General features: G+C 38.6%; 1 protein-coding gene across 11 annotated transcripts in view; it reads left to right on the top strand.

Annotated features, from left to right (window-relative positions):
- The window catches only part of DOCK7 (dedicator of cytokinesis 7), a 127,191-nt gene that overhangs the window by 22,083 nt on the left and 78,241 nt on the right, over window positions 1–26,867 (top strand). For all 11 annotated transcript variants that reach the window (XM_034415236.2, XM_034415235.2, XM_087889777.1 and 8 more), the window contains exons 3-14: window positions 2,536–2,711; window positions 3,413–3,481; window positions 5,725–5,854; window positions 6,808–7,020; window positions 8,429–8,514; window positions 12,386–12,452; window positions 13,022–13,171; window positions 14,479–14,559; window positions 16,004–16,169; window positions 20,211–20,353; window positions 22,499–22,592; window positions 22,701–22,863. In XM_034415236.2, the coding sequence (XP_034271127.1) occupies window positions 2,536–2,711; window positions 3,413–3,481; window positions 5,725–5,854; window positions 6,808–7,020; window positions 8,429–8,514; window positions 12,386–12,452; window positions 13,022–13,171; window positions 14,479–14,559; window positions 16,004–16,169; window positions 20,211–20,353; window positions 22,499–22,592; window positions 22,701–22,863 (1,538 nt within the window). The remainder of the gene's footprint in view (window positions 1–2,535; window positions 2,712–3,412; window positions 3,482–5,724; window positions 5,855–6,807; window positions 7,021–8,428; window positions 8,515–12,385; window positions 12,453–13,021; window positions 13,172–14,478; window positions 14,560–16,003; window positions 16,170–20,210; window positions 20,354–22,498; window positions 22,593–22,700; window positions 22,864–26,867) is intronic.

Genomic DNA, 26,867 nt, shown 5'->3' with positions numbered 1-26,867 from the left:
AAGATATTTTCTTCATCTTTTCTCCAGCTGCATTTCTAACACACATGGTTATCGGGGCTGGCAAAGAGGAGTGTGGCTCATGGCACTATGAATTGTAATAGCTGGCATGCTATAGCAAGATTATATACCTCCTCATAGTACTTTACAGCAGTCTCTGGGTGGTCTACAGTGTAAGCATTATTTGCCCGCAACAATCTAGATCCTCTTTTTACCGACTTTGGAAAGATGTAAGGCTGAGTCAACCATGAGCTCTGTCAGGATCGAACTCCAGGCTGTGGTTAGAGTTTAACTACAATACTGCACTTTACCTACTGCACCATCAGGGCTCTTAATATGTCCAACTTTATTTCTCTATTTGATCAGTCCTTTTTCTTTTGGGCAAAGGGTTGGGCAAGTAGTTGATGGCTCTTTTGGAGCAACATTAATGGTAGGAAAGGGAATGAGACAGCACGAACACACAATTATAACAATTGTACAACTGGATGCTAAATGTGTGAATGAAGGCAAAAAAGGGGTTTGGTGGGAAAATTTTTCATTTGGGAAACATTTTTAGACTTCTGGTGCAAACTGACTGAGCTGGTATAAATTGCATAATAGCAGGTTTTTTTTTTCACTTAAAGCAAATTCTGGAATGAAAATATTAACACAAATGCAAATTTGCATAAAGGTGGGAGGAGGGGGAAACTGAAATATGTCAGGCCTTACAAGACTTTTTGGACCTTTGCAGTACCTGTTCATACTTCCCTTGCTGATCTGAAAAAACTTACTTGAAGGTTTTTCCACCAGAAGAAAAATCAGATCAGAGGGTTTGTTTTGCATCAGTAATTAGTTTTAAATAGTAGAGGGGCTGCCTCAGAGGTGTGACTTTAACCTGACATTGCAGCTAAGCACTTCTCAGATTTCATGACTTGGTTTGCTTCAGGGTGGAAACATCTGTCTTCAGAGTCACCTTGATGTCTAAGCTTGTAGTATAATAGAAAGTGATATAGCTCAGGAATAAGAGCATCCATATAAATCAACTTATACCACTGCTGCCTTCCAGATGTATTGTACTTCTGCACCTTAAAAATCTTCAACTAAATTATGTTTAGTTGATTTGGGGAGTTCATGCTTGATACATTGGATGGGCACCAGGTTAGGAAACCTGAACTACCATGTTTCTCCGAAAATAAGACCCTGTCTTATATTTTTTTGAACCCTGAAATAAGTGCTTGGCCTTATTGCTTTGTGCTAAAAAGCCCAATTGGGCTTATTATCAGGGGATGTCTTATTTTGGGGGAAACAGGGTAGCATTATATTGACACTCCGGCATGAAACTTCATATGGTTGACATGGAATTGTTAAAGTGACTTTCCATCCAAACATTGAGACATTTTCAGCAAGGTTTCTGCATTATGTCTCTTCAGAATAGGTTGTAAGAATTTGATTTGATCTATTGAACATGCCTTTAATATAGTATTTAATTTTATTCCTCTTCCTGCAGGCAGTTCTTGACTTATGACCACAATTGAGCCCCCAATTTCTGTTGTTAAGTGAGACATTTGTTAAGTGGGTTTTGCCCCACTTTATGACTTTTCTTGCCACAGTTGTTAAGTGAATCACTGTGGTCGATAAGTTAAGTAACCTGGTTAAGTGAATTTGGCTTCCCCATTGACTGCTTGTCAAAAGGTTGAAAATGTGATCACATGGTCTTGAGACACAGCAATGGTCATAATATGAACCAGTTGCCAAGCATCTGAATTATGATCATATGATCATGAGGATGCTACGAAGGTCATAACTCTGAAAAAGGTCCATAAATCACTTTTTTCCGTGACGTTGTAACTTTGAATGGTCACTAAGTGAACTGTTGTATGTTGAGGACTACCAGTACTTAAAGAACACTCAGAGGCAATATCTGGGAGACAATGACTAAAGTTTGCAAGGACTGAGTTTACCGAAAGGCTGGCAGAGTGGGGTGTTAAATGTGCTACATTACAAATTTGGTTTTTTTCTCTCCCAATAATCTAGCAGTTGCCTGGAAGCAAGTTCAAATATAGTATAAAAATATTCATGTTTAATGCCCGTTCTACGTCATGCTTAGATGCAGGAAAAAACCCAATAAGCAGTAGGGAAAAAACGAATATGTATCTTTATTATGGTGGCTCAGTGGCTAAAACAGTGAGCTTGTTGGATTGAAAGGTCGGCAGTTCAGCGGTTCGAATCCCTAATGCGTAACGGGGTAAGCTCCCGTTACTTGTCCCAGCTTCTGCCAACCTAGCAGTTCGAAAGCACGTAAAAAATGCAAGTAGAAAAATAGGGACCACCATTGGTGGAAGGTAACAGCGTTCCATGCGCCTTTGACATTTAGTCATGCCAGCCACATGACCACGGAGACGTCTTCGGACAGCGCTGGCTCTTCGGCTTGAAATGGAGATGAGCATTGCCCCCTAGAGTCGGAAATGACTAGCACATATGTGCGAGGGAACCTTTACCTTTTTATTTAAAACCTGGTCATTTTCTTTTCTTTTTTTCCATCTCTTTCATTTTTAATAGGTGCCTCTTACTGAGCCTGTGGATCCAGTGGATTTGGAAGATTACCTTCTTACACATCCACTTGCAGTGGATTCTGGCCCTATGAGAGACTTGTTCGAATTTCCTTCTGATGATACTGAAGTCATCTACAGCCCTCGAGAATGCAGAACATTGGTGTCAGCTGTGCCAGAGGAAAGGTAAGAAACATAGGGGAAAATGTACCTAGATCGCACAAGATACCCATGTATTATATGTATATTTGAGTTTTATGTATACAATAGTACCCTGGTATTCTTCTGCTTTGAAATTTATTGAATTTTGTCCCGGTACTCATCATTTGTTTACTAGAACTTTTTGGTGTCAGCTCCCTTGTGACTCACTACATTATTCCTTATGGGAAAAAATTGCTTGGTATTCATTGTTTTTGGCACTCATTGCACCTCCTGGAACCAATTAATGATGAGTACCGAAGTACCACTGTATTATGTACTTTCTTTCTTCTTTCTTCCTCATCAGATTTTGTTTGGAAAATTCTCTTTCAAGGTCAAGTTCAGTTCTTGAAGAATTCACCGACATCTCAATTTCAGTTTTCTTCACAACTGATTTGCCCTTCTCTGTTGTTATACTTTAGTAAATTTTAAATTAAGGAAAGGGAGGCATTGAACTAATAGTTAGTAGTATTTTTTTTATTTAAATTTCTTTTGGTTAAGTATCCTGAACATTCAATATATTTGGGAGGGGGGCATAAATTGAATGGAAAAGAAAAGATACATATTTGTATGGTGGAGGCTACTTAGATTTGTTGGCCAACTAGATTTTGACCACAAAGATTTTGGAATCTTTGTGGTCTGGAAAAAATAGTCATACCTCTTTCTTGTTTCATCTCTATCGTTTGCAGTGAAATGGACCCCCATGTGAGAGACTGTGTAAGAAGTTATACAGAAGACTGGGCTATTGTGAATAGAAAGTAAGTATTTGTATTTAAATAAACACAATTGTGCAAGGAGATGTAAACAGTGGCCATTATCTATAAAAACGGAGTGCTGCTTTCAAAACATTGTCAAGCAGCCATCACTAATGATCATTTTCACTAATAAAAATGAATTTTTTGTAAATATTGGTTTGTTCCTAGGCAGCAATTTGGTTTTGCAGGAAAAATGGGCCATTGCCCTCTGGGGAAGTTTCTTTCAAGCCTTGATGCGGTATTAGAATGACAAGCCTGGATTTGATTTGATTCTTAACTTGCATGAAATACAAATTTGTATTTCATGTGTGCTATAGAGAGGGTTCATAAACACTTAATATTGGCATCTCAAACAGTATTCACGCTGTTCTTGTTGCTCATTTTGGATTAGTTATGCAGCACAGTGTAGATGACTTGCTCCCAGCAGGTCTGTTCAAATGCCATTTTTGCCTGACTCTAAAACATCTATTAACAGTAGCAATGCTCCCGTTTTTCCTGTCTGTCCTGTTTTTCCTTCTTTGGAATTGAAAGAAAGAGTGGATAAAAGAAGTATGGAAGGGAAAAGATAACCCAGAGAAAGAAGTGGGAAAAAGTAAATCGAGGGGGGTCTTGGGGATTTTCCCTTTTTAGTTTATGCTCAATGGCAGTCTGTCTGAAGTTGCCAAAGATTGCGTCTTTTGAAGTATGGCCGCTAATACTTAAAATTATATGAAATAAATTCCATTTTTAAATAGCTAATTTAGTCTCTTGGGGGATTGATGGAAACACTGTTCCATAGAGACATACTTTTGGGGTGTCTTTGGGAATTAGAAGTGAACAACGGTATTTCTCTCAAAACAATTCAGCAAATTCCAAGCTGAATTCTGTTTCCCTTCATCCTGAAGCAATTAAGCTGGGCATTTCAGATTTTTTGAACCTGGCAGGATTAAACCTTGCCTGTTGACCATGTTTACCATGCTCAGAGGAACAGGAATTCCGAACAGTAGGAGAACTTCAGGGTGCCTGCCCTGCCGTACAGTACAGAACTACATTTTATGAGATTATTTCTACTGCTCAGTAGTCATGAAGGCTCATGATAGAATAGAAAGAAATGTATAGGATCATGTTGCCATGTTACATGTTTCCTAACAACACTTTATAGCTAGTGAAGAATCCTGAGTTATTTTGGGTGCAGTTCTGTTTCTCCTATATATAGAATGTGAATTCTTTTTATTGTATACCTTCAGGGTTTCCCAGAGAGAGTGGCCATAATGAAGCCCTGAGACCTTAAAATTTAAAAGTGAAATGATAAAATACAATCTTAATCATGTTGATATATTGGCATTTTCAACCTCTCTATTCCATTTGACAGTTCTCCTTGTTTAGGGTGTTGCGTCTGATTTCACCTTCAAGATATTTTGTGTTCTTTATCCATCTGCATATTTAGAATGGAAATGTTAGGGATAATTTTTTTTCTTAAAGGAAAAAAAAAAAAGGAATTTTAGGCATTGAAATGCTAAGACTGGTGGAGGAAGATAAATGGAACCAACACAGAAACATTAAAAGCTTTGTATTTGGAATTGAAACTGCAAAATGGAATTTCTTATGAGCATATATTATTTCTTCAGCTGAATTGTCCTGAAGAAATTTGTATTTTTATGATAATTGCACTCTAGTTGAATATACTAGATATGACCCTTAAGGACACATTTCCAGTATTTCAAGGGAAATATTAACTTGTATTTAACTAGATTCTGTATGATTATGGAAGTATGCTTGTAGAAGAGAATATGAAATGCACCTCTCTATTAAAATCAGAATGTACCGGTACAATGTAAAACAATTCAGAATATCAAATTGCTATAGCAGTCAAAACACCTAAAAGCTGCAATAAATTACTTGTCCCCTCCTCTCAGCTGATTTTCGTGTCATAATTTATTGGAATTAATTGGTGAGCATTCATATATATTACGTAATACAGATGTGATTATACTTGTTAGCAGTAATTGCTTATTGGAACAAAGGAACTATACAAATTGAGGATTACAATCCTAAATGTACTTTAGTGAAAACAGTCGAACTTTCTTAGACCCAAAGCAGCTTCTTCTAGTATATCCTACTACAAATATTATTTTGAGTATTGAAAATTATTTCTGATGACGGGACTTAGGCTTTCAAAAGTCAATAACTTGGGCTTTTTTTCTTTTTTCTTTTTTTGAGGTGAGGCAGGGCTGTAATTTAATTTGCTTTTCTTTGCTTTTGAATAGGTATCACAAACTGGGGACAGGATTCAATCCCAACACCTTGGACAAGCAAAAAGAGAGGCAAAAGGGCTTGCCCAAACAGATCTTTGAGTCTGATGAAGCTCCAGATGGCAACAGTTACCAGGATGAACAAGTACTATTGCTCAGTTTACTTCATTAAAATTACTTGCTAGGGTTTTTTTGGCTGTGATTCCTTTTGCAAACTGTGTATGATTTGTTGGATTCTTGATGCTCTCTGAATTTGGTTGTTTTCTTGTAAAGGACAACCAAGCTCAGAGAGCACCAAGAACTCAAGAATTCAATCCTGAGCTATATATACCGTGTTTCCCCGAAAATAAGACAGGGTCTTATTTTCTTTTGACCCTCAAAATATGGCCTTGGCCCCGTCCCTCCCATGGGGGGGAACGCAAGCAGCCCAAAGGCACCAAGCCGCACAAGCGCCTGTTCCCTCCCCCGCTTGCGCGCCTCCCAGGCCTCACCATGTTGATGTGGGCAAAGCCAGTGAGCACCTGGCTGGAAGCCGCTGGAAACGGAGAAGATGCCGATCGGGCCAGCTGCCTGCTGCCAAATCTTCCGGCAGCTGGGGCAGAGACTCTTCCGGCAGCTGGGGCAGAGAGCAGGCAACTGGCCCGACGAGTGTCTTCTCTGTTTCCAGCGGCTTCCAGCCAGGGTTTGGAAGCCGCAGGGGAAGCCATCCTCAATGCTGGATGGGCACAACATGGCAAGAAGAGCCGTGCAGCTGCTCTCTTGCGAGTGGGGCAGGAGTTTACATGTGAGGGGGATGGATGGATAAATGGATGGGATGTGGGCGAGCGCCAAGAACTCTGGGGGGAAAGAGAATGAGAGGCAGCTCCTGATCAGCTCAGCTGATCCGCGGGTCGCAATTAAGGGGCCAGCTGCCAATAACTGATGGGGAAGGGAAGGGAAGGGAAGGACTGCCTCCTGTGCTGGCCATGCCCACCCCTTCACTAGGGCTTATTTTCAGGGGAAAGCGTATATTTACGTCCACCCCAAAAATCAGACATGTCCTGTTTTCAGGGAAATATGGTATATATATATTTTCTCTTCTATTCAATTTATCATTAGGATGATCTGAAAAGACGGTCCATGTCAATAGATGATACGCCACGAGGTAGCTGGGCCTGCAGTATTTTTGACTTGAAAAATTCCCTTCCCGATGCTTTGCTCCCTAATCTTCTGGATCGGACCCCAAATGAAGAAATCGATCACCAAAATGATGAACAAAGGAAATCTAACAGACACAAGGAGCTTTTTGCCTTGCATCCAGCACCTGACGAGGTACTGTTCGGATAGTTGACGTTTGGCTTTTATTTATGTTTTAATTCTATATGCATAGACCAGTGGTAGGTTGCTACCAGTTTGCTCCGGTTCTCTCTTCTCTTCCATAGCCTTGAAACTCTGACCTGTGCTCTAAAACAAATGCTAATGTTTGCTTGTTCCACCACATTCCATCACAATGCATGTTTTGGTGTGGTAGTTCTTGGCCAATAATCAGAAACCTTTGCCAAGTATAAAAGAGCAAGTATTTAGCCACATATCACCTTGGTTTGTTTTATGGGATTATTACCAACTTTGCTTGAAGAAAAAGTAATGAAAATATAATCCTTTTAGATATTGCTTCCCAGGGCATTTTTAAAACGTTTGTAGATTGACGTTCCTAATGAAGGTCCTAAGCAAAGCAAAGCCACTCTTTTGTTTGGCAGAGAGAAGTGAAGCAGCCATGTTGTTTTGATCTTACTGCTTAGCTTTCCTCTGCAGTTTCATCTGGCATGAAAAGTACTTGGAGCAGGATTTTCCAGTGGTGCTTCATTCATGGCAACTTCCCTGCAACCTTCTGTTGCAGAGAAACCCAAAGATGGTGGGAAAAAATGACATTCCTGTTTGGCTTAAGGAGGCAGATGCAGTGGTGGGATTCAAATAATTTAACAACCGGTTCTCTGCCCCAATGACCAGCTGGGTACGCATGGCTCGGTGGTCATGTGACCGTGTGGGCATGGCCAACTCACTCACGTCGATGGGCGCTTCGCCTTAGCTGTTCCAATGTAATAAGGGTTAACCAGAGAGGCAGTTTCTGTAAGCAGGGCAATAAAGATTAGGCTAGAAACACCACCAGAATGTTTCCTTCCTGCTTTCCTTACAGGATTAGCCTGTAAAGTGGAAGAAAATCAAAATAATATTTCTTTTAACAACCAGTTCTCCGAACTGCTTAGAAAGTTAGCAACCGGTTCTACCGAATAGGTGCGAACTGGCTGAATCCCACCACTGGGCAGATGGTGGCACTTTCGCAGCGTGAAGGTTTTCATTGAGGTTAATCCAGATTGCCTTGCATACAAAAGCAGATCTACAGAAAACTGAAGAAGTTTCTTGGATGAGAGGCAAAATGTCTTCAAGGAAAAACAAAGTCCCAGTTGCCTTTTGAAAAAGCACCTTTGGGACAACCGTGACCTGGATGACTGAGAATCTCCATAGACAGACAGATCTACATTTACAGTCCTCTGAGCTGTAATCTGAAATTAAGCCCCTCTATGTACTATTATTTTTAGTTGCTGCCAGGTGATCAATTTTGAAATTACACTTATGCTTTAGAAAGGGGTGGGCGGGAATCTGTCTTACATTTTTGTTTTAGTCATTTGATGCTATGCTTTATTTATGGAAGTGATGCATTCCTTCCTTCCTGGGTTTTTAGGAGGAGCCCATAGAAAGGCTTGGCATTCCAGAAATCCCCAAAGAGCACTTTGGTCAAAGGCTTCTTGTCAAGTGTTTGTCCCTAAAGTAAGTATTAACTTGGCCAGTTTGATTTTTTTTTTTTTTTTTGAAATGCTGTTGTATTTTCTCCTGTATCAGAAGTGACTCTGAATTTAAGATAATTGTGGAGGTGGGGAGGAGAGAAAGTAGGACAGGCACATTGAAACACATATACACAAATACACATACATGTACACAATACTTATCTTGTCAGACTAAGATTGCCAGCTCCAGTGTTTTCCCACAAACATATGATTTCCATATTCTCCAAACAGCATTTAAATAGTGGAGGCGCTATTAAATAGCAATTGAGTGCAGCTGAAGTGAATGACCTGTTTCAATGTTTCATATTCACAACTAACACAACTATGAATAATATGCACCTTAGTTGCAATTACTTCTACCTCTTCCTGCATCTTCCCAAAAAAAGAGTAGCTGAGGTATATTTCTTCTGAAGAAAATGTAAACTGAAATATAAAGGCTTTTTCATTTGATGGAATGTAAGAATACAAGATGGAGATTTATAGCGCCATGCGCGGAGAAAATAGAAAAAGAGAACTTATTTTCCCATAACATTAAAACTCAAACTGCAATGAAGACTCAGGTTTTTTGGTCTAGTGGTTAAGGCACCAGGCTAGAAAGCTGGAGGCCATGAGTTCAAATTGTCCCACCTTAGCCAGGAAAGCCAGCTTGGTGACTTTGGGCCAGTCACTCTCTCTCAGTCCAATCCACCTCACAGGGTGGTTGTTGTGGAGACAATAGGAGGAAGAGGGTGTGTGGGGTATATTCACCACCTTGAGTTATTTGTAAAAATAATAATAAAACTATTTATTATAAAATTTGTAAAAAATAATAAAAATAATAAAGGCAGTATACAAATTAAATAAATAAAAATAAGAAAAAACCCAAGAAAGAGATTAGGAATGGTGAATAGAAGCCTAGAATATATAACTAATACATAGAATTTGCTGGTTGGGATAGAGCACCTTCTCCAATATGATAGTGACCAGAGGGATTAAACATGAGCTACCTGATACTCGTACAGCAATGCTGATTCCCTTGCTGGTTGGGAATTCTGGAAGTTGCAATCCATTGCTTCTAAAAGGCAGCACTTTAAGGCAAACTGAGGCTCAGAAATCCAAACTCTCTTTAAACCTTGAGCCTTGAGGCAGCCAGCAAAGCATTCACCAGGGAGCCAGGAAACTTGTTAAACAAGTTTAATGAAGTGGAGCTCCAGAATAGAGGGTTACCTGTAGTTGGTTCATTGCCTATAACTCTTCTCTAATAACAGGAGGTAAAATTTTACTGCTAGTCCCTTAGAGAAATAAAGCACAAAACTGATTTTCCACATGACTTTATTCATCTTGTCTGTCCTTAGTTCTGTCAACATTTCTTGTTAGAGAGCGCCAGTTACTAGAGCTTTTGAAACTGAAATATAAGTGGGACTTAACTCCTAGAGCAGGGTTGCACATCTCTGCCCCTTTTACGAGCTGTGGACTTCAACTCCCAAGAATTCCTGAGTCAGCTGGGAGTTGAAGTCCACAGGTCGTAAAGGGGCCAGAGTTGCCCACCCCATCCTAGAGAGAAACAAAAGTCCTGGTGTTAATTCAGCTAATTCTGAGCATTTTTCTGTTACAGTGTTCTATAAGACCCTACAGCATGAAGTCGTACACATGCAACAAAGTAGTACATCAATTGGTCCTTTGCTGAGCTCTATTTCTATTAGATTCCAGAAAGGATATTTAACATAAAGAGCTCCTGAGTATTTTGTACTGATGTTCCAGAAACAGTCAGAATTTTGTTAAGTTTCCCAAAAGGGGACTCGTGCTTTGGTGGATTGAATGATGGGAGTTAAGATATGAAAGGCTGAGATCCATAGGTTGGGGCCTTGTGTGCCAAATGTAAAAGCTCAAAATTGACTCAGTCAGCCCAGTACAAATGCAAAGAGAAAAATCTATGAATCTATTTTGCTAAGTGTGTGGATAGCTGGGTAACCTCCACTTTAAATATATTAATTCAGCAGAATTAATTCAGAAGTTTTTAACATATGCCACCCTGGTATATTGTTGTTAGGATGCGCAAAGTCAGAAGAAATCTCAATTTATCGTTTAGAAGAATGGGGGACACAGATGATGAGCAGAATCACTAATACGTTTTTGTTTTGTAAATGAATACGGCTGTTGTCAAGTACCTACTTAGATTCATGGTCTGGGAAACCAATAGCGCTTTTCATCTTTGTTAAGTGAACTGTAGGATAAATAGAATCAGGAAATAAGAAAGAAAATATTCAAGAAAACAAAGGCTTAAAACACTGCCAGTAATTTAGAACAGTAGGGTATTCTCATGTTGCGCCTGAGTTGTGTACTGAAATAGATGCCTTTGTTCCTTCTATGAGTGCTCAGTTTCCTTCCTTGAGTTTCTAGGGCCACAAATGTTGCCCCAAAGCCTTGATTGTGGCTCCCCCGAGTTTCAACAACTGCGATTGAGTTTTAACATGACAAAAGGGAGAAATTATTAAATATATGAGGAAAAATTATGTCAATTGCAGTTATATTGAACATAAGTTTTTCTCACTCAGTATGGGCCTTGGCATGCTATTTATATATATGAATATGTTTACTGTGTTGAACAAAATCACCACGTTAATAAAGAATGTAAACTTTAACATGACATCCTGAGTTGTGGAATCTTGTTCTTTTTCCAAGTTATAATTGCAGACCATTATTTGTTTTTTATGATTCCTGGTTTACTTTGGAGAAATCAGATAAGGGCTTCAGTTTGGACTACAAAGATTTAAAGTTCCCGCTTAGTTTAATTCTTAGTGAAAATTATTTCTGAAGAAAATGGTTGTATGCAAGCACACAGTCACACTCACTGCAAGAAAGTAATAATAGCAAAAAGCTTTACTTTTTGTTTTGGTCAAAAATCTTTACCGTAGAATCTTTCTATGCCAACTTGGGAAGGCAAATTATTATGCTTTTTTTGAAGCTTCACAGGATGAAGCTTTGGTTCTGTACATGTTTTTAAAATGTTTTTGTAATTCATAGAGATCAGTCAATTATGTTTGTAACATTTATAGACTGTGTTAGAATTATATAAATGGATGGAAAGTTTATTAATTGGTTAGTAATACAACCATATCAAAAAAATAAAACAAAATATACAGGCTCTAATTCCAGGGTAATATAGATAGCAGAAAATACAATCTGAAAGACCTGTTCCTACTCAATATTTTAGCTGAGATCAAATGGATTATGTAGGAGTTGATTGAATCCAGTGTTAAAAACAGACTGTGGAAAAATGTGCAGTTGCACAATCAGAGGAAGATTATGCCCTTGCACACCTCTCATTCTTTTTATTGGTTGACATATTGAGAGACCTTTATGTATATAAAGCAGCATTCCGAGATATTTGATTTTGTGTTATTCAGTACCTGTATTATAATATCTTACTAGCACTGCATTTGTGCTCAGAGCTTTTATTTGGTTGCTATTGTATGCATCTTGGTGAAATATCTTGAGGTACTTGAATGCTTAAGCCAGTGGCCCCCACCCTTTTGGGCACCAGGGACTGGTTCCATGGAGAGAGATTTTTCCATGGACTCGTCGGGGTGTGGTTTGCATGCTGACTGCATCCCGCGGATGGGGCTTCACTTATTTGCGCGGTTCAGTTTCTGGCATGCTGCGGCCCGAAGCTGGTCTAAGGACTGGGGATTGGGACCTCTGGCTTAAGCAATGCTACTGGTGTTAGACTGTTGTTAAAGTCATAGAAATAGAATCATTGTAATCAATCATAATCCTAATTCGGTATCTCTCTGTGTGCCTGTGGGGTTCATATAGTGGAGTGAAATGAAGTTGCTACTCTTTGGTCGTAATTAATCTTTTTCTTTTCTCGGAAGGTTTGAAATTGAAATAGAGCCCATTTTTGCAAGTCTGGCATTATATGACGTTAAAGAAAAGAAGAAGGTGAGTTGACGCTTACTTGCTCCGGATGGAACTTGAATGCTGTATACTATATGAGATAGTAGTGCTTCTATGCTCAGCACTTGCAATGTTGCCTTTACTTTGTTTGCCATCGTGATATAAGAATTACATCAACAAATTCAAAATGGAAAAGGCAGTCCATTTGAGGAATAACAGAAAAGTCACTGTACTGTAGGCCAAACTGTGTCACAAGTGACTCTAGCAAATGTATGAACAGCAGGTGTTCAGGCACAATTATAGCTTTAATCCAAAAGTCCATGTTTGCCCAGAGTCAATTAAACCATGTTTGGTTTAAGGTGTGCTTGACAGATATGCATACATGTGCACATTCCAAATCACATTTTGCCCTCCTAATCTGAGCCTTGTGCAGTCCTAAATGGCATAAAACTATGTGAAAATATAAAAAGTATTTTGAGTTACTGCCATCTCCAGTGGTTATAAGAGTAGCTATATTATGAACTGCTCTGATATTTTAAAATTTTGTATTTGGTGAAGAATATTTATTTGTCTGTGTAGTTAATAACCTGCAATTAGCTAGCTTCTTGTTTTAGATTTCAGAAAACTTTTACTTTGATTTAAACTCTGAACAAATGAAAAGCATGTTGCGACCTCACGTTCCCCCTGCGGCCATAACCACTTTGGCTCGTTCAGCCATCTTTAGTATTACATACCCTTCCCAAGATGTCTTCCTGGTAATAAAGGTAAGATTTTTCTTCTCTTGTTCAAAAAGATAATATTTTATGTGATAATAAAGGTTGGGAATATAGCTATCCAATATATGAGTATTTAAAAATTAGAGATGAAAGTCATTTAAAAGTCTGGTGGAATATATGATTTCATAAGACCTGAATATTGTTCGTAGGTAATCACCTCTCTTTATATATGTAGGGAAAAATATACAAGCGGTAGTTGAAGAAACTATTTTTAAGAGAAATAGCAGAGCCAAATAGACTAAGCACTATATACATGCATACATATACACAACATTCTTAAAGGAAATAAATCCTGACTGTTCTTTGGAAGGATAGCTACTGAAGCTGAAGTTCAAATACTTTGGTCACCTAAAGAGAAGAGAGGATTCATTGGAAAAGTCCCTCATGTTGGAAAAGATGGAAGGCAAAAGAAGAAGGGGATAGCAGAGTATGAGATGGTTAGATAGTGTCATCAAAGCAGTGAACATGAACTTGGGCAAACCCTGGGAGACAGTGGAGGATGTGGGGGAGCCTGACGTTCTATGGTCCATGTGAGTGTGAAGAGTTGGACATGACTTAGCAACTGAACAACCAACAAAATACACAAAATGCATTATCAAGCAATGAAAGAAATTTGGCAGAGTTCAGTTCCTTCTCCTTTCTCAGAAATGTAAGTGATGGCACAGGTGATAGTCCTGACCCTGTGTTTAGATGTTGTGTTCCAGTATTGGAAATTACACATGCTTCTTGGACGTATTTCTGTATACAGCAAGAGGTATGCCTGCAGATTATACATGTATAGCTACTACCTAAATGCTTATTTTGTCCTGCCTCTCCTCCTGTGGTTACCCTACATTGTAAGTAGGCTCATTCCAGAACTTACATTCTTATTAATGTTTTCCGGTAGCCCAAGGGCATAAGCTCTGCTAAATAAAGAAATGAAAAAAAGATGTATAATTAGGCTGGTCTCCTAGTAGGGAATTTTAGAGGATTGTCATATTAATGAAGAAGACTTGAGTCCCTAGTAAGAGTCCCTAAAAAAGATGGGACTTCAAGCAGGACCTTCTTATTCCCTTAGTTAGAAATCTCACATTGGCAATTGGGAGATAAGAGATTGGCCTGTCCTCCTTTGTACAGATGTGACTGCACCTGCTTTTTACCTTTATGGCTGTGGCTTATATAACAAGGGCACACTCTTCCTAGCTGTAGGATTGGGTAATTGAATAGAAAGTTTAACTTCAATCACATATTGTACATTTGAAACATGTTTCCTATATCATATCAATCCTTTGTTCTGCCTCCTTTTCTTTGAGTAGTTGGAAAAGGTACTACAGCAAGGAGATATTGGGGAATGTGCTGAGCCATATATGATTATGAAAGAAGCAGATGCTGCAAAGGTAAGCACTTTTTTTATTTTTCATCCAAAAGTGGACTGTGCCCTGCACTTAACAGTTGATTGCTACATTCATTAAACAAAATGGAGCAGTTCACATATAAGAGATACAAATCATGAATTGCAAGTCGTTCTACTGACAAATAGTGCAAAGTGAAGCAATTTGCAGTAATTCCCATTCCCCTTGTATTTTAGCCTTTTGGAGATGCCAAAACTGCTAAAGTTTTTATCTATCCTGTTCTGCTTCTGAAACCCATTGAGTATAACTCCTCATAAGTAATTTGCTTGAGTAAGTTGCTCAATTAGATTTGCCACTATGTGACTAAGCCAAAATCTTGCGTCTTCACTTCTGCTCTTGTCTCTTTGCATCATGTCCCAATTCTTCCTCTTTAAATGAAAATCTGTGGCTTACTGTTGCCCCTTAGTGCTTGCCCTCCAAACAGAATTATGTGCTATAATAAATGAACAGCTACCAAGATAATGGTTTGAAATTCTGTAAAAAAAATACAAGAAGCCCTCAACTTATGTCCACAATTGAGCCCAAATTTTTTTTTCTATGAGCTTTAAATGAGTTTTGCCCCATTTTATGACTTTTTATGACTTTTCTTGCCACAGTTGTTAAATGCAGTTGTTCAGTTAGTAACATGGTTGTTATCCCATTGACTTTGTTTGTCAAAAGATCACAAAAGATAATCACATGACCCCGGATACACTGCAGCTGACATAAATATGATCCAGTTGCCAAGCATCCAAATCCAAATTTCACACTTGCAACCATTGCAGCATCCTCATGGTTGTAAATGTGAAAAACAGCCGTAGGGTCACTATTTTCAGTGCTGTTGTAACTTCAAATGGTCACTAACTGAATGGTTTTAAGTCGAGGACTACCTGTATTTTAAAATAAAAATAAGATATTGTTAATACTTTTGAGGTCTTAGCATAAATCTAAGAAAGAATTCGAAATAAATAATAGCTCTGAGCTGCTTTTTTTATAATCTTGCATCAGTCTCCTTTTGTTTGGTTGCAACAGATATTTTCTCTTGTAGATACAGTGTAACTTGTAATTGTTTATAGATATATTTTGGGAATTCTTTTAGGTTCTATTACTGACTTAATTGCAAATTCTGTGATTTTCACTTTCAACTAGAGGCAAGTCCTTTCATTCCACCATGCGAATTTAAACCACATTTAAAGGTTCATTGCATTACTTAACAGAATATTAGGAAAAATATTTAATTCATGTGAGAAATATATACAATCAAATGCTTCAATTAAAAAAAAATCCTTTTTATTTCCTACAGGATATGAAAAAAAATTCTTCTTAGAAATATGCCAAGTTTCAGCTTTTAAATATGAACTGACGTGTTATAATTAGCAGAGAACTATTAATGTTTTAGAAATATTTCAGTTGTGTGAACAGGCTTGTTTGCTTGTTTTTATTTTTGCAGAACAAGGAAAAGCTAGACAAACTGAAAAGCCAATCAGAACAATTTTGCCAAAGACTTGGCAAATATCGCATGCCTTTTGCGTGGACTGCTATTCATTTAATGAATATAGTCAGCAGTGCCGGAAGTTTGGAAAGAGATTCTGCAGAAGTAGAAATTGCTGCTGGAGGTAGATATCTAAACGTATTACAAGAAATTGAAAATAAGTCTTAGCAAAAGACCAATATGTGAAATTGCTTGCTTTTTAAAAACTACTTGCTTACTAGCCGCAATATTTGTTTTGAGTTACGTACTATCTATCACTTAAAAGAATAGCATTTCATTACTAGTGGAAATAAATTCACATACAGTATACTGTATATTTAGAATATAGAATATGCTGCTGAACACAAGCAAATGGATTAGAGATGCAAAGGACTGCAAATTTTGCTGCCGAAAAGCTAGGTTAGCCTAGTGGGTTTTAGTGTCTGGTGAATTTTAATGTTTTTGGAATGTGGAGTCCTTGGTGCTCTCTGAGCTTGGTTACTTTCTTGCAGATGTTTCATTACCCGAGTAGGTAACATCTTCAAGGCTAGAAGGGAGTGGGATTTGTAATGTCTGAACAGAGCTTCCCTTTCCTTTTTTTCTTTTCATCTGGTTCAGATAATTCTTCCCCTTCCCTTAATCCAAATTTATTCTATTTTGTTGCCCCTTCCTTCCTTCCTTCCTTCCTTCCTTCCTTCCTTCCTTCCTTCCTTCCTTTTCTGCAGCTGCCCATTTTAGTCATTGATACTGGATGGCTTACAATTCAAAAGGAAAAAAAAACATGATTAAAAATACTAAAAACATTTTAAACCAATAAAAAACAGTAAAGTATCCAGATTAAATATACATAGGAGCAAGATACTTGGCCAGTTAGCAATATAGCCAATTGGGTCCTTAACATATTCAGCACCAGACCAAGTTTTTAAGCCTTTATGAAAGGCTTAGAGGTTTAGGGTCAGGTACAAACAGCTGTTGGCAGAGATTGAAAGGGAAGTTGGCAAAAAGGGCAAATATTGCAGAATATTCCTCTTGCAGAAATAGATTCTTCCTTTCATAGAACAGAGAGCTGAGTCTGGTAGTAGTTAAGGCGCTGGCCTAGAAACCGGAAATGGTTAATTCCAGTCCTGCCTTAGGCAAGAAAGCTGGCTGGGTAACTTTGAGCTAGTTATACTTTCTCAGCCCAGCTCATCTTACTGGTTTCTTGCTGTAGGGAAAATAGGAGACAGAAGTATTAGGTATGTTTGTTACTATACATACACATACAATAAAAATTTAATAATAATAATGTAGAACTGTCCAGGCAAGTTCTAATTATTTTTCTGCAAAATATAAGTTACTGTTGCATTTCTTTGATTGTCACAGAGTTTGGACTGAGTATGCTACAGTATACATATTAACTTGCATTTTTTTCGTTTTTACTAAGTCAATCCTTTCTCCCTCCCTCCCATAAAGCTGTCTCAACTCAAAGACAAACTGGCTGGATGGTATTTTATTTATTTATTCAGTTTATATTGCTGTCCATCTCACATACATGGTATTGGATAGCTTATAAAATTAAAAACACACAAAAAGTACAAAAATAACCAGATACATGAAAACAAACAGTATTACAAACGATAAAAAACTGTAAAAACCATAATCTGCATAGAATTAAAACCAACACAACACCTAAAAACAATAAAGACAAAAAGAGGGAAAAGCCACATCATCACAAAAACTAGCCAGCATCATCATTCACACCATCAGCCTATCTTATCAGAGTTTGTGGGAAAAGCCAGTTTGTAAAGAAATGCTTAGCCACTTGAAGGCCATTCCCAAAGGGTAGGAACAGAGAAGACTCCATGAAGGCCCAGTGAATGAGATTTGAAGTACAGGATGAGCAGAAATAATAAAGGCGAGGCAGTCTCTCAGCCAGATTCAATGTCATAAAGGAGTTTACGGTTGGTGACCACCATTTTGTGACTGGAAGCTCAGTTGCAAAGTTCACATAGCAGAGATATTTCAAGGACTTACCAAGCTGTATCCATAACTTTTTCCGCTGCTCATTCTGCTTGAGCTGTAAATCTAAAGTGGTCTTCAGAGGTAGCTTTGTGTAGAGTCCATTGCAGTAATCCACATTTGAAGTGACCAAATATCAGGGACCATGAAGAGAGATGAACAATTGGTGCATTAGATGATTCTGTGCAAAGAACCAACCACTGCTATTTGCTCCTTGATCAGGCAGGAGCTGGGAGTTCAGGATAAATACACATCAGCTCTGTGCAACTCCATTCAGAGCCAAAGATCAAAAATCAACAGGACCAGACAATTTGTGCACCCATAAATATTTGGTCTTTTCAGGAGTAAACTTTAGCTTGTCCCCCCCCCCCCCCAAAATCCAGGCCCAGGCAGCTTCCAGACACAGACATGAATTGACATAGCATAAGTAGTACACTGGGGATACCTGATCTCATGTTGCTGAATAACAGTAATTTCATGTAGAGGATAAACAGGAGAGGTGAGATTGGAATATCAAGCCCTGACGTAACCTGCAAACTATGTGGTTGGATAGACCTCCCTCTACTTGGCAACATAAACTGGAACTGGTCACAGAGAATAAAAACTACTTCAACAACATGCTTACTACTTCATGGATCGAAGTTCACATTATTTTCCGGAAAGACTTCAGCCACTAGGAATTGGCATTAAGAGAAGGATAACTACGTTTGCCTGCTCTTAGCATCAAGTGTGCTTATACGGTTTCTTATATATGCTTGGTCTGATTCTCCTCTTATCTTTTTTCAGTAGTGATCTAGGCATTCTTTCTACTATTCCATCTCTCACAACCCTTTGGAATACCTAGTATTACAAGACTCACTCACAGAAAAATGCATTGATGTAAATGGACACAAGATCCTCAGTGCACATCTATTTCAGATGGAGTCTTAAGAACATCATCAGATCCCCAGGAAAATAAACGCCAGCCTTTCTGAAATCCATCTGGGTCTATTACTGTAGTCACTTGGGACAGATTAATTGTATAGCTTCTGACTTCTCTGTGGACAGTGGGCAGCACTAGCAAGCCAAAAGCAACTACAAAGTGATTTGTCCTTGATAAAGAACTGATGGTAATGTAATCCACCTTCAGTTCACAACTGCCCAGAGACCAAAAAAAAAAGTAGATCCAGTATATGATCCTTGATATGTATTGGACCCTCAAAAATTTGGTTCAGATCTCTGGCCGTCACAATGGTCATAACTACTCTGGCACACCAGGTCTATGACACATAAAGGCAAGTTAACTTTTCCCATATTAATAGCTTTGCAGATTCTGCTGCAGACTTGATAATGGAAGCAAGCTTTGGTGGCCAGTACAACATTTGCAAACCAACCTGCTTCCTAGAGACCACCTAGGATCTCACAACATTTTATCTATGGTATAGAATTCTCCAAAAGTTATTAAGATATTTGGATGACTGCTGCTACTCCAATCCCTGGGATTGCAGCTGGTACCAAACCCAAAATTTCGATGAGCATATCTGCAAGAGGTGATCACCCACTTCGATCACCCAGGTCTGAATGTTTCATCTCAAATTAGGTGTCTCGTTCATTATAAGATCATGGATCTTGTCACTGCTTTATTATATCAACCTGACCAACACCAACTGAAGACCAGACCTGCTGAGGATCCTTATGTGCAGCCCATAAAATAAAATGGAAAATCCTGCAATAACAAATAGAATGATCTTTTAGGGATTTTATTCCTAGTCCATCTGCTGTTTTCTAAAACTATTCTGCTAATTCTGTGAAAATGTTACTGGCTGGCGAACATATTCCACAAGAGGGATTTTATTATTATGAAGTATCATGGAGTATTTTATTATTGGATACTAGTATTCAGTGTATTCAGAATTTTACTTGTTTATATTTCCCATTTCTAAACCGCCTATATCTTTCATAATGACTAACTTTATTTTTTTGAGAAACGAAGACATAAATTCCCATATGATTTATAATAAGCACAAGCCACTTGGTGTGGTTGTTGTGAGGGAAGTAAGGATAATGAATGCTTTGTGCATTTTTGGTGCCCCAGGAGTAAAATTGTGTTAGCATAACTGTGTCTTTATCTTGTTTTTCCCAAAGTTCATACAGCTAGCCTTCAAAAGTAACTATGAAAGTTTTATTTCTCTTGTTGTTTTTTATAAAGAACGTAAAGGATCTTGGTCTGAAAGAAGAAACTCAAGCATTGTTGGTAGGCGTTCTCTAGAAAGAACCACTAGTGGGGATGAGGCCTGTAACCTGACTAGCTTTAGACCAGCTACTTTGACAGTGACAAACTTTTTTAAACAGGTATTCCTCCATTTTTGATATAGTAACACTTGCTACAACTAGTCATATATTGTTATTGTTATTATTTTATAATATGTTATCCTAACTAGTTAAGGTTTCATTAGGACTTCAAAAACTATAAATTATATTCACATATGTGCACACAAAAAAGCCAGTTTAACATCAGGATAGAAATCAGGTAGTCTCCATGAGTTAGACTTGCACAAATAAGCTATATTTTGGTGATATATTTGGTAAGTAGCACCTATTCCATATCTTTCTTAACTAATATTATAGATTATAGAAATACTATGAAACCTGTTGACAGGTAAATTGATTCATAGCTTGGAAATATCCAATGTATTTGTTTTCTTTTGTTTTGGCACCATTGAGTCACTGCTGACTCCTGGTAACTGCCTAGAGAAGTTCCTGCAATTTTCTTAGCAAGAATTTTCAGAAGTGGCTTGCCATTGTCTTCTTCCGAGTGCTGAGAAAGATTGACTGGCCCCAGGCCACCCAGCTGCCTTTGTGCTTAAGACAGGACTAGAACTCACAGTCTACTGGTTTCTAGCCTGGTTCCTTCATTGCTACACCAAAGTTGGTCTCATCCATTCATGTATTATAGCTATATTATTTTTACCTGTGTAAGCTTCTACTGCAAATTGAAACTCCTTTTTTGTATAGCATTTCTATTTAACTAGTGGTCTGTGATTGCACACTTTCTCAGACATACATCTTTGAAGGAATCATGGGAAGCCACATACTTTTGAGGGGCAAGAGTTTGGTGCATCTTCTCAGCCTGCTTCTATCCCCTTACCTAATTCATGTGTAGAGTCAGTGCAAGAGGACATGTAACACTAAGCTTTATATTCTCACTCTGATGTATATGATTTCAAATGAGATAGGTTGTGTGTCATAAGCATCATGCAGCATGTTTGAAGCATCCTTTTCTACTGAATTCTCCAACATCCTTGTGTAACATAGTCTGGCTTTGGCACCATTAAGTAGGAAAGTGTACCATATTTTAAATTGGCTACTTCTAATGCTTTTCTAAGTTCAGTAGCTCCAAGGATACAATGAAATAGGAGTAATTACTGAGTTAAAAGGAGTTGTACTGATAGTCCAGGAGAAGACGGACTGCCATGGTTTTCCTCACTTTTGAAATGCAGAAAACATTTAGTACTCCCTTTGGTCTGAACTCCATCCAACCTTTTTTATTGGGTTTGCTTATAATTCAAATGAGAAAAAAAGGATAGGACCTGTTTATGAAAATAAATGAGTAAAACAGTTGTTAAGTGAATCTGGCTTCCCCATTGACTTGCTTGTCAGAAGGTAGCAAAAGGTGATCCCATGACCCCAGGACACTGCAACCGTTATAAATATGAGCCAGTTGCCAAGCATCCAAATTTTGATTACGTGGCTATAGGGATGCTGCAACACAGGGGTGAAATGCTCCGGTTCGGACCGGATCACCCGATCTGATAGCGATGGAGGCAGGTGGTTCAGAGAACTTGTAGCAAAAATCCCTGCGCCCTCCACCCCCTCCCCATGCCCAGCTGAACCGCACAATCATGAGAGGCTTTTTTTTTTTACTTTTAAAAGCATTTTTTCTACAACCTCTTCGGCCAAAAAATGCTTTTAAAAGTAAAAAAAAAGTCTCTGATAATCGCAAGGCTCAGCTGGGATCGTCAAAGGCTTTAAAAAGAAAAAAAACCTTTTTTTCTTTTAAATGCCTCTGACGATCCCAGCTGAGTTGCCTGATCGGCAGAGGCTTTTTTAAAAAGCCTCTGCCGATCAGGCAACTCAACTGGGATCAGAGCCTTTTGAAAGCATTTTTTAACAACCTCTTCACTGAAGAGGTTGTAGAAAAAATGGTTTTAAAAGTTAAAAAAAAAATTGGCCATGTCCACCCAGTCACATTACCCCCACCACCAAGCCATGCCCACAGAACCGGTAGTAACAAATTTTAGATTTCACCACTGCTGCAACAGTCATAAGTGTGAAAAATGGTCATGTCACTTTTTTCAGTACTGTTGTATCTTCGAATGGTCACTAAATGAATTGTTGTAAGTCAAGGACTGCTGTATAGAGGAGGACAACATGGAATACTGGTGGAGACTTGTTACATGGCTGGAAATGATTCCTTCTTTTATTTATCAACTATAGGAAGGTGACCGGTTGAGCGATGAAGATTTATACAAATTCCTTGCGGATATGAAGAGGCCTTCTTCTGTTCTAAGGCGCCTGAGACCTATCACAGGTATAGTGTACATATCACTGCTGAAAAGCATATTGAAGATCAGTTTTTATTTTCTAAGCAAATGGCTATTTTTAAAGTTTGATTATACTATAATTTGTCATTACATAGCTCAGTTGAAGATTGATATTTCTCCAGCCCCAGAGAACCCACACTATTGTCTAACTCCAGAACTGTTGCAAGTAAAACTTTACCCAGATAGTAGAGTTCGACCAACAAGAGAGATCTTGGAATTTCCTGCAAGAGATGTTTATATTCCAAATACAACTTACAGGTAAGAAGAAAAAATAATAATTTTAGCACATTCAAGTATTGCAACGTATCTTATATTCTGCTATTCTTCATGTAAACATAGTTGGCTGAGGCAAATAGTATATAAGTTGTGGAACACATTGAGATTTATTTATTTATTTATTTATTTTATTGAATTTCTATACCGCCCTACTCCCGAAGGACTCAGGGCGGTGAACAGCCATAAAATAAAACACATACATATACAAAATTTAAAATCGAATAAAATGAATTAAATAAATTTGGCTGAATTAATACCCATAATTTAAAATACCCATATTTAAAATACATTAAAATTTAAAATTTGCACTTAAAAGGGAGAAGATTTAGGCGAGGCCAGCTTGATGAAATAAAAGAGTCTTCAGCTCGCGGCGGAAGGTGCGCAGATCCGGAATCCTCTGTATCTCTGGGGGGAGCTCGTTCCAGATCGTCGGTGCCCCCACAGAGAAGGCTCTCCCCCTAGGGGCCGACAGCCGACATTGTTTGGCCGACGGCACCTGGAGGAGCCCCTCTCTGTGGGAGCCTACTGGTTGGTGGGAGGCTATTGATGGTAGTAGGCGGTCCCGTAAGTAACCAGGTCCTAAGCCATGGAGCGCTTTAAAGGTGGTAACCAAAACCTTGAAGCGCACCCGGAAGACCACCGGGAGCCAGTGCAGCTCGCACAGGAGAGATGTTACATGGGAGCTCCACGCCGCTCCCATAACCACCTGCGCGGCCGCACTCTGCGCCAGTTGGAGCCTCCGGGTGCACCTCAAGGGGAGCCCCATGTAGAGAGCGTTACAATAGTCCAGACGAGAGGTGACGAGGGCATGAGTGACTGTGCGTAACGAGTCCCGATCTAGAAAGGGACGCAACTGGCGAATCAGGCGGACCTGATAAAAAATCCTCCCGGTCACGGCCGTCAAGTGCTCTTCTAAAGACAGCCGTGAATCCAGGAGGACGCCCAAGTTGCGAGCCCTCTCCGTGGGGGCCAATGATTCGCCCCCAATAGCCAGCGATGGCGCCAGCTGACTATATCGGGACGTCGGAAACCACAGCCACTCGGTCTTGGATGGGTTGAGCCTGAGCCCGTTTCTCCCCATCCAGATCCGTATGGCCTCCAGGCACTGGGACATCACTTCAAGGGCATCGTTGGGGTGGTCCGGGGTGGAGATGTACAGCTGGGTGTCGTCAGTGTACTGATGGTACTTCACCCCGAAACCACAGATGATCTCACCCAGCGGCTTTACATAAATGTTGAACAAAAGGGGCGAGAGAACCGATCCCTGTGGCCCCCCACATATAAGGGGCCTCGGGGTCGATCTCTGCCCCCCTATTACTTTTTCAATAATTGACTGTTGATATAGATGAACCTAAATTAGGTTCACCTTCTGTTATTTTTGAATTGTATCAAAGTCAATTTGAATAACTGGTTTTCAGCTTAGAGTATATTTAGAAGATCACTTATGACACCGACAGGTTAATTACCAGAATTTATTTTTTGTGTTCATTTAATTTGAATAGTTAAAAGTTGAGTAGAAAAGAACCTTTCCTCTTTGGTCTTTACATTCCTAGATATAACCTAAGTGTTAAATTAATCTTGTTTTGCTTGGATTCCACCTATTCTTTAGCTGTGTAATATCGTCACTAGATCAAAACAAAAAACATTACTGCTAAGGGAATATGTATGGGTAGAATGGAATATTTAAATTATACAATGCCCTGGTTATAGTAAAGGTACTAGGACTGCTACATAATTTAGTGTGCTACTCCATGAAGATCTGGATGGAGGAAATACCACAGTGGAAGAAATTGTGTGCTCCTATTGTTAATGATACTAATTCAAGAATGGATTGCATTTTCATTTTAATCAAAAGTGAACTATGATTGTGGAAGGTACTATGACACTATGCCAGTTGTAATTGTCTGCTTACCACTGAGATGCAACCCTTTAAAATGTTTACACACCCGTTTGCTGATGATGTGATGCAAATAATTCAATTCCTTTAATAATCTGAATTAGATGGAATTGTGTTTTTCCAAAATATATAGAGTCAATTAAAGTAGCTGTGTACTTTATATTTATATTTGTGTATTCGCCCATCACTGGATGAGCTGACCCTCCAAACTTTAACCAAAATACCATGAAAAATAGATAATCTTATGATTATCTATGATAAGCCAATTGTGAAAATTAAAACACATGACCAATTTGAGGGTTGGCTTATCTGCGGCTGGCACATTTTTCATGGTATTTTAGTTAAAAAAATTAGGGTCATCTTATCTGTGGATAGGCTTATATGCGAGCATGTATAGTACAGTACTAGACTGGGTCTGGGAAAATGCAGACAAACCTCTAGCTGTGCAAAGTTATAATAAATGAACTCTTGCTTTCATCTGTTGGTCATTCAGGTGTTTGCTACCAGCTTTGATAGCTAGAACTGTGCTTTAGTTTTTTTCCACTGCAAATAATTTGGACATTTATCATGCATAAGTAACCTAGTACTATATTATGAAAGTGATAGGACAGCTAGAGAGACATGCTGCCTGTCTCACAATGCTGAAAACAGGATCATTTAAACAGAGACAAAGAGCATTATTTTGCAAATAGAAGGTATTTCTATATATAGAAATGCTGGTATAGGTACTGGCTACTTGCTAGATGTTTTGTCACCAGTTGCTAGCACAGCTTCCTGCAGCCTCAGCTAACTTCTGTTTTGGGGAAGTAGAAGAGCTTTCCCATTTATTTTCTTTGCTCCCACAGCAACCAACCAAGTCCTTTGATATTAATCAATTGATATTCAAAAAATGTCAACCTGATCTTCTAAAAACTGTGGGCCCGAAAAGAATAATTTTCCTAACGGATTTTCTAGTTTATCTGAATTTGTTGAGCTCTTGGCTTATCAGATTTGTGCATTATTATTTCCATTTTCAGTGCACCCTTTCAGGCAAAGCAAGAACAATATCACATGCTTTGAATATTATGTCAAAATTAAATCTTTGGTCTTCTCATAATCTTACTTAGAACCACTTCAGTGTGTGTGTGTGTGTGTGTGCGTGCGTGCGTGCATGCATGCATGCACATGCACCTTTGAGTCATTGTTGACTCCTGGTAATGACCTGGACAAATCTCTGCAGGGTTTTTTGGCAAAATTTTAGAAGTGGTTTGCCATTGCCTTCTTCCTAGAGCTGAGAGATAATGAGTGGCTCAAGGTCACCCAGCTGGCTTTGTGCTTAAGTCAAGTCTAGAACTCACATTTTCCCAATTGCTAGCTTGATGCCCTCACCATTACATCAAACTGGTTTTTTTCTCTAGTTTAGCGCCTTGACCATTATGAATGATAATATACATATTATCAAAGAATGCAATAGTTCTTCAAGAAGTTCAAGAAGCATTTTGCTAGGGAAACTTGTAGAACAACCTTCTCAAAAACTTGAGAGTTCTTGGAGGGAGCAAGCCAAATTTCTAATTTCTGAAGGAGAAATTTAATCATCTTCAATGCCATATCAGGAAGACCGTTTGGGAGGTAATTTTATCTCTTACAACTATATATGTTTTAGGGATTAGGGAAGAGGGATAATAGTTGCAGTCAACCAACCATTAGGTAGTGTGTAATAAATCAATGCGAGTAAAAGTCCTAGCAAGGACAGAATGGTACCGAATAATATATCTATAATAAAATCATGAAAACTTTATGCCAGATTTTTTTTCTATTGAGGTTATGGTTTACAACTGAATTATGTGTCACCTTTCAAAAAGAAGGAATAAACCATCAGCTACTTCATGTACTGTATTCATTTAGTTGCAGATTAATGCTTCCTTCTCCTTTATATTTTCTAGATTGTTGCACAGTAATAACATGTGTTTACTCAAATAAGATTCTGGGGAGCAGACTAATATATAGGAAAATATAATATGAATTTTCTTCAGTAGTTCCAGAATCTACATTTAATATCTTTGGGTAGAATTGCTTTGTGTTGTTATTTTTTATTATTTTTCATTTATTT

The sequence above is a fragment of the Pantherophis guttatus genome, chromosome 3 (genome assembly GCF_059756535.1).
Source record: "Pantherophis guttatus breed Tessera chromosome 3, ASM5975653v1, whole genome shotgun sequence".
Lineage (NCBI taxonomy): Eukaryota > Metazoa > Chordata > Lepidosauria > Squamata > Colubridae > Pantherophis > Pantherophis guttatus.
The sequence above is the reverse complement of the archived record's forward strand: the minus strand, read 5'-3'. Positions and strand labels throughout refer to the sequence as shown.